This window comes from Nothoprocta perdicaria, unplaced genomic scaffold, assembly GCF_003342845.1.
Source record: "Nothoprocta perdicaria isolate Ctin4 unplaced genomic scaffold, notPer1 scaffold_33, whole genome shotgun sequence".
NCBI lineage: Eukaryota > Metazoa > Chordata > Aves > Tinamiformes > Tinamidae > Nothoprocta > Nothoprocta perdicaria.
In genome coordinates, this window is record NW_020455566.1 from 1,312,924 (window position 1) to 1,320,774 (window position 7,851).

General features: G+C 52.1%; 2 protein-coding genes across 2 annotated transcripts in view; one reads left to right on the forward strand and one right to left on the reverse strand.

The window, feature by feature from the left end:
- The first annotated feature begins 23 nt into the window (after nucleotides 1–23).
- On the forward strand, nucleotides 24–4,259 carry ADPRHL2 (ADP-ribosylhydrolase like 2). Its single transcript, XM_026043554.1, has 6 exons — nucleotides 24–207; nucleotides 462–558; nucleotides 1,326–1,533; nucleotides 1,643–1,827; nucleotides 1,914–2,014; nucleotides 2,276–4,259. The coding sequence occupies exons 1-6, from the start codon at nucleotides 24–26 to the stop codon at nucleotides 2,566–2,568; spliced, it is 1,068 nt and encodes a 355-aa protein (XP_025899339.1). The 3' UTR covers nucleotides 2,569–4,259.
- Nucleotides 4,260–6,555: 2,296 nt separating this feature from the next.
- Nucleotides 6,556–7,851, reverse strand: part of LOC112950836 (collagen alpha-2(VIII) chain-like) — a 5,590-nt gene continuing 4,294 nt past the window's right edge. The window contains exon 3 of the mRNA XM_026043469.1: nucleotides 6,556–6,712. Coding sequence (XP_025899254.1) covers nucleotides 6,556–6,712 — 157 coding nt within the window. The remainder of the gene's footprint in view (nucleotides 6,713–7,851) is intronic.

Genomic DNA, 7,851 nt, shown 5'->3' on the forward strand with positions numbered 1-7,851 from the left:
AGGGGGCGGCGGCGCGAGGCAAGATGGCGGCGGCCGGCCCGGGGCTCGGCCGCTTCCGAGGCTGCTTGGCCGGGGCGCTGCTGGGCGACTGCCTGGGCGCCGCCTTCGAGGGCCGGAGCGTGGTGAAGCTGCCCGAGCTGCTGCGCTTCCTGGGCGGCCTGGAGCCGGCGCCCGGCGCGGGGGAGCCGCTGGGCAGCGCCCGCAGAGGTGGGCGCCCCGGGCCTCCCCCGGCCTCCGCAGCCGCGTCCCCCCCCGAGCGGGCCCGGCCCCCAGCACGTCCCCTTCCCCGCTCCCTGAGGGAAAACCGTGCCCAAGCTCCGCGATCCCAGCGCGTGCCCCGGGGTTTCCATCGCTGCGCCCGCTCGCACCTCTGTGGCGAGCGAGGGGCCGCGGGTGCCGGGAGGGCCCTCGCGGACACGCGGAGCGGGGCAGCCCGGCCCTGAGCGCTGCCTCTCTTGCAGAAACGCTGCCCTACACGGACGACACGGCCCTGGGCCGGGCGCTGCTGCGCTCCCTGCTCAACAGGCACGGCTTCGACGAGGCCGACATGGCCAGGAGGTGAGGGCGGCCGCGGGCCCTGCGCGCCGCAGCGTGCACCGCTGCGGAAGAGCACAGGCGTAACGCAAAGGCAGGAGATTTAAAAAAAAAAAAAGAAAAAGGAAGTGCAGGATCCTCCTGAAATGCACCGGGAGCTTGGCGCTGCCCTGGGGTGTGCAGCGTCGCTGGCTTTGATGCAGGTGCTGAGCCCGCTTTGCACCTGAGCAGGTAGCGCGTCCCGCTCTGGCTCGCACGCCGCTCTGTTTCTATACCTGCACGGAGGAGAACGCTTAGAAATCTGCTGTGGTGGTTGTTACTGTTTATGTTTACGTTTCCTTCAGTTTATTTAGTGAATATTAGTGAGGTCAGGCTCAGTTCATTTCTGATCCATTTCCCTTTTGGATCCACAGCAGTCATAACATTTGCTTCCACTTAAGGGAGAGAGTTTATTTGTTTAGAAAACACTTCCACTGAACTCGAACAAAGGAGTTTGTGCGTGGCCGTGACCCCGGGAGACTTTTCCACTTTGTTTCTGTTTCAAAGCAAAGTGGAAAGGGAAACAAGCGGGCTGGGAGAGGTGATGTTTGTGCACCCTTTTGTCCTTTCACAGCAGCCCTTGCAAATCTGATTCTTTCCCTGAATCAAATGGGTCCTGACCACTGCTGATTTGTCCATCCTGCTTGTTCACTGTATCATGGGTTGGTTTTATAAAGTGTTAGTAACGTATCAGATATCCAGGGGGATTATTTTTCTCGCCAGTGTAACTGCTGCTGTCCCATCCGTGCCAGGTTTGCTGAGGAGTACAAGAAGGAACCCAACAGGGGATATGGGATGGCCGTTGTCAACGTGTTTAAGAAGCTCCTGAGCCCCAAGTGCAGCGATGTGTTTGAGCCAGCAAGAGCACAGTTTAATGGAAAAGGCTCCTACGGAAACGGCGGTGCTATGCGGGTGGCAGGCATTGCTCTGGTGTATTCCGATGTCCAGGATGTGAAGAAGGTACCTTCTTTTGGGTCCCTTTGGGTTCCTTGGCCCTGGGAGTGCCCCTAGTAGGCAGGTGCCCCCGTGGTCTCCCGGCAGGGTTTGCTGATGGTGTTTCCTTCCGCAGTTTGCAAAGCTCAGTGCGGAGCTGACCCATTCCAACTCCCTGGGCTACAACGGGGCCGTCCTGCAGGCGCTGGCCGTGCACCTGGCCCTGCAGGGAGAGCTCAGCAAGGAGAGCTTCCTCGAGCAGCTCATTAGCCACATGGAAGATGTCGAAGCGGATGAGAGGTCTCTTAGTGACGCCCGAGCGTAAGTAGCTGTGAGGAGCACGGACTCCTCCGTGTGCCATTGCTTCTGCCTCTGCCTTCTCCCCTTCATTGTCCTCTTGTTTCCAGGCTAGGGTTTGAGGATTTACCATTTTCAAGGCGCCTGAAGAAGATAAAGGAATTTTTGGAGCTCAGCAGTGTTCCCAAAGCAGATGTGTTGTTTGAATTAGGTGAGTACTTATTGCAAGTAAGAGCAGGAGGCAGGACTGTGCTGGCAGAGTTGGGAGTTACGGCCTGTGAGGGGAGCTGCACTGGGGAGCTAGGGGGAGGAGGGGAGAGCTCACTTTTGCAACTTGTCGTGTAAAAATCAGTAATATTAATATTGAAAGTGGTTGGCAGTAAGAAGCTACAAATAAAGGCAAAAAAGGAGCTTCTGTGGAAGAGAAAATGCAAGTGTTGTGCAGCACTGAGAAAGGCTGGTTTGTTAACAGGCAATGGCATTGCTGCTCTGCGCTCCGTGCCGACCGCCATTTACTCCTTCTTGCGCTGTATGGAAGCTGACCCCGATATTCCTGACCACTACAACCCCCTGCAGAGGACCATCGTCTACTGCATCTCTCTGGGAGGAGACACAGACACCATCGCTACCATGGCCGGGGCCATTGCGGGCGCTTACTATGGCGAGGAACAGATACCCCCGAGCTGGGAGCAGAGCTGTGAAGCCTTCCAAGAGACAGAGAAGCTGGCAAGTAGCTTGTATGAACTCTACTGCCAGCGGATCTGAGCCCCCAAGGGGGTCTGCTTTCTGAAGGTAAAGCAGTGGTCACCTCTGCTTTCCTGCTCAGAACGTTTGGAGGGAGCTGCAGCTGGGGACGAGTCTGCAGCTGAGGAGAACGTCACTGATGTGACCTGAGAGCGGGCGGCAGGAGCTGCCTTTGGAGACGTGGGACGTTCCCTTCGGTTGCGTTTTAGCTGGCAAGCGCACACATGTGACGCCTTGGATCGGAGTGATTCTCCACTGACGTTTACAGCAGCTTCTTCATAATGTTTCTGCTTTGTCCTACTGTTGTGCCATTCTGTCACTATCACTATCATTACTGTGATTCAGGTGGGTGTGTGAATCCCCTGGCTTTCCTCTGCTTTCATCTCCACGGCCTTCACTTCAGCTGTTAGTTTTTGCGGCTCTGATATGCTCTTAAATGTCCCTCTTAAAACAGTCATTACCGCTCAGCTGAGCTGCTGTACCTGGCTGTACCTGGGAGTGCATCCTGGCCGGTGGTACCAGCTACCACCTACATTATGGACTAAGGATGCGGGAAGACAGACCTCGTAGGAAGATTCCTTCATCGCCAGTCTTGCCAAAGATTGGACAAAGGATTTCTTTGCATTTCTAGTGACATTTTAAGAAATGTCTTTAGTCCATGTAGTTAGAATCCCAGTTGGCTCCTTGTTGCTGTTGGAAGGAGACACCACTAATTAATGTTTTTTCTGTATCCTTTACCATCCATTTGACATCATCCCGCTGGGTCACGTTTTGTGTTTCCTTACCTAGCTGACTTTCACACTGCTGCAGCTGTTCTTGACATCTCCTTTTGTTTCCTAATCCTTGCATCCCGTGTTCTTAATCCCATCCTGTGTACATCCAGAGCGCCAAGCGAGATTTCTGTTTAAACCTGTGCATGGAGATTGGTTGTGAAATCTAGTGTTCCATAAGGGTAAACGATCGATTCTGCTGCTGTCAGTGACAAAAATGACTTCAGGTGGAAACGAGAGTTGCCTTTCTCAGTTTTAAAACTCTCTGTACGTGGTAAGAATCTTCTGAAAATAAAGGGAAAGGCAGGTTTCAGTCAGGGGAGACTGTGTCAGAGTTTAAAAGAATTTCCGCATTTGAAACTGGGACAAGTGGCCTCGAATTTCCCAGGAAAGCTGCCTCCACAGCTTTAAGTTGCAATCTTTGCCTGGTGGAGCTGCTCAGAGGGAATGACCTGAGCTCACGTACAGCCAGAAGCGTGTCTAAAAAGGATTATAAGGTCTCTAACAAGTAAAAACAGAAAGAAAGAGGCAAGCAGTCGTCATATGGATGTGTTTATGAATTTGAACGTGACAGTGTGATTCTCCAGAATTTTTCCAGCACTTCTGTGGAACTGGGAAGCGAATGTTCTGCCCTAGTGGAGTTCAGTGCCTGTCAACATGAGCACTGTGTATGTCAGGCTGCGTGCACGTGTAGGAAACCTGGTTGTAATAGGGTCATCCCAGGTTTTCTTACTCTTCTTCCTTCAAATGCCAGTCTTCTGTGTGATGCTTTAATGGGTTTTCCTTGTACGTATGGCTATCTTGTCTTGCAAATGTGGAATTAGGATCTGTCCTATGTTTCTGGGTTGTGCTGCAGATCTATATTGTAAAATGTCATTTTCAAATTGCTTTGCCAGAGATGTCAATGCTTTTAACAGTTATTTAAAAGAAGAAAATCTCCTTTTAAAGCTGCTTTAAAGTGTTTAAAGCGTGGAACTTACAAAGAGTGGACATACTGCCTGTTAAAAAAGAATTTAGGCCCAAATTTAACTGCATACTGACATTCAGCTCTGACTTTCTTGGAAAGAAATAAAGCCACTTAGTTATCTTTGTTAATTAGCCACCGTTGTTGTGTTTTCTTTCAAGTCCTGGAGCTGTGTTTCTGGGCTTCAGTGTGACGCTGTTTTGGGGAACATCTAACCTCGGCATCTGGAGCTGGAAAAGAAACGGCGCAGGTTTCAGGGTCAGTAGGTGTCCTTGTCTCTATTTCAGCCAGGGTTTTGCTGGCAGGTCTGAAAAATCCTCGTCATTCCCCGGAACCTGGGACACGGTCGGGATCGTTCCTGCCGTGTGCATAGTGCAGAGCACGTTCTGCGGCACCGCGTTCCTGCGGGGGAATCCTCCTGACGTGGCGGCTCCCACAAGGTTGTCCCGCGTGGCGGGGCTGCCCGAACGGCGCGGGTGAGTTGGGTCTGGGGGAACTGCAGGGCACGACGGCGGTGCCGAGGGGGCTCCGAGCACGGCCAGCTCCTGGCAGCTCTGCCCGGTGGTGCCCCGTGGGCTCGAGCTCGGCCCTTTCCCGGCAGGACAGTGGGAGAGCTCCGCACCGCAGGATACCTGCTGACAGGCCAGGTGACGACAGGACAGAGACACAACTGAGGCCGCCTTTTATACAATAAGTTTTATTGATGGTTTGTCAATACAATCAAGTACTGTAGTTTTAGTTCCGAAGAGAAGGCCAGTTTCTGATCACAAAAAGAGTGCATTTTAAACCAACTTTTACTATGACAGTGCATGTAATAAGTATTTACAAAACTAAAAACCTCTATATACTAGGTTAGAAGTGAAGATACTAGAGGCAAATTTAAAAAAAAATAGTAAGGATTTGTATATAAAAATGCACATTGTAATGCAGTTTTCATAATTAAAAATACACATACTTCATCCAACCCAACCTTTCTTATTATTGTGATTGAAACCAAAATCCCATGCGCTCACACACACGACAGAAATAATCCTTTCTGCTGGCAAATGTCACGTACTCAGTACTCCAGAAGAGGAATCTTCCTGACAATATCCGGGTTAGTGAACAGCCTCCCTCATCCTGTGCATCGTTTTCCTAGCCTAACTATGTGCGTGTAATATCTTTGCCTTTCCATTACTGTGTAAATGTAACAGGGATATAGCTGCGGCGGTTGGTTATGGCTTATGCTCTGCACATGAAGGGAAGTGAAACTGCAGCGCGCTCTCTATAGCACCGAAGGAGTTAACGGCTCCGTTTGGTTACAGTATTTCTGTCGTTGCTTTTTGCCAGCCAGAACAAGAAGTTTGGAGTAAAACAAAACAGAACAAAGAAGAGGTTGAAGGTAGGTGAGGACACAATATAAATAAATTGAGTTGAATAACAGCGTTAAGCTCCCAGCCTGGAGCGCGTGGCGGCTGCCGGCCCGGCGGGACTGAGGTGTCCGTGCTCGGACGGGCCCCGTGCCACCAGCTCGAGGCCTTTGCTGTTCTCCACGGAGAAACCTCGGAAATAAAGGAGACGCCAGGCTCGCCCTGGAGCCCCCCACCTGAGCCTGGCCTCGAAGGAAGCCTCGGAGCTTCTGCTTTTAGTTTTTGTATGTCTTCTTCCTGCTGGGAAATAACCCATGACCAACTCGGTCAAAACCTGAATGATTTTGAGACTCCTTGAATGTCTGAGGGACTGGAAGCAGCCAGCGCAGAATGAGCAGCGCGGGGTCTGCATTTGCACAGGGGAAAGCTTCCCATCCCATACTGAACAAAATCAGCTCGGGTGAGGGGCCGGAGCACCCGCTTCGAATTGCGTTGCTGTATTTCTGAATTTCAAGGGCAGGTGGGTGTTTTAAAAGGAAGCCCTGGATGGCAAGAGGCACAAAGACAAGATAGGCTTAAAGGAAAAACAAACGCAAAACAGAAAAAGAAAACACACTTAAATATCTTCTACAGTCAATCAGGAGAATAATCCCGAGTCCCGTTCTTGCTACGCTGCTTTTCTTTGGCCACATCATAGGCATTGCAGAGGTTTAAAGGTGAAAGTTGCTGAGCTGGTGGCCAAATTGCTGCTGTTCTCCCGGGGACACGAGTTTGCAGAGGGGCCCTTGGTGTGACGCATGGGGTGCAACTCGAGCAGCTTTCTGCTGGCCCGGCATGAGGAGAGCTGCTTAACTGCAAGTGACAGCCACTATTTTACTCTTTTACTATTATTTTACTATGAGAAAAAGCTGCGGGGCAGCAGGGTTCAGTTGCTGCCGTTAGCAGAGGACAGAGCAGCGCAGGTCAGGGTCTGCACCCCCTTCCCCAGAGCCTCGCAGCTCTCGCTCACGTCGATGAACGGCGTTTCAGGCGCTAGTGAGACCAAGTGGTGACCACAGACAAACGTGGTTTGTTTTTCTAGCCTAGGTCACAGGTGGGCACCTGGAGTGGTGCCCTTTACAGATACATATTGCACTATCCTTGTAACGAACATTGTTAGGGAGACAACAGCACCGTTGTACACTGGCGCAGAGCGAGCACTACTTTTGCACAATGAAGAGCTCCCCGAGGAAGGGGCAGGTGCCAATGCAGAAGCTGACACCTCCTGAAAGAGCAAGACATTAAAAGCAAGTTGTCCGTAAGGGGCACGCTCAGGAAAGCAGAACTAAACCTTCCATTAAACCAGGTGAGAGGCACCGTCCGGAGGGCCCGCGGTGCCAGGAAGCCTTTGGGCTGCAGAGGAACAGCCAGGATAGCACCAGCCCTCGAACTCGCCCGGAGAGGAGTTAACACGGGGCAGGGGAGCAGTTAGCAGGAGTTAACACGGGGCAGGGGATCGTAGTTGGTCACGGGGGCCCCAACCTCCCTCACAGGCGCTGGAAATAGCTCTGTCATCCTCCGAGATAGCAACGCCTGGATGGTTTTATTGCTAAAGTAGTTGGGGAGAGGGTTAAAAATAACATTTACTTATTACAAAAAGGTGCTTATGCAAAGTGTTGCACTTATGGTTGTAAATGCAACCACGCTGAGTCTGGAGTGAATCGGAGAGACGATGTCAAAATTGTCTAAAAAAATAGGTAGCGATGAGACTGCAACTTGGGCGTAGGATGGTTTGGGAGGGGAATTTCTCAGTCCGTCAAGGATCTCTGCTGCTGTATGTGTCTGTGCTGCCTTCCTAGGACCCCGGCGTTCACTGGCAAAAACACCAGCCACGACGACAGCCGAATGATTTGACTGGATTCCAAATGGGCAACAAGGGGGTGCGACTGCAGAACAAGGGTCCGTCTCTCCAGACTGCCTGGCCCGGCTTGCAGAGCCCATCCCGTCCTGCCGAGCGCCGGCCCGTGCTCGGCCTGCACGCACCGGGGCAAAGTCATTCCAAATGCGCTTTGCTGACAAAGTCGCTCCCCTCTCCAAAACAGGAGGGAAGGAAGGAGGGGAGGAAGGGAGGAAGGGCGGGAGGAAGGGAGGAAGGGAGGAGGGACGTCTCCTTTCCGATTGTCCTCTTGACTCATGGATCAAACAGCTTGAAGCAAGGTCCCGCGACAACGGCTTGCACCTT

Coding starts and splice junctions, on each gene's coding strand:
- ADPRHL2 (XM_026043554.1), top strand. CDS start 24: ATGGCGGCGGCCGGCCCGGGGCTCGGCCGCTTCCGAGGCTGCTTGGCC. Junction 208..461: donor GCTGGGCAGCGCCCGCAGAG/GTGGGCGCCCCG, acceptor CCTCTCTTGCAG/AAACGCTGCCCTACACGGAC. Junction 2,015..2,275: donor AGATGTGTTGTTTGAATTAG/GTGAGTACTTAT, acceptor GTTTGTTAACAG/GCAATGGCATTGCTGCTCTG.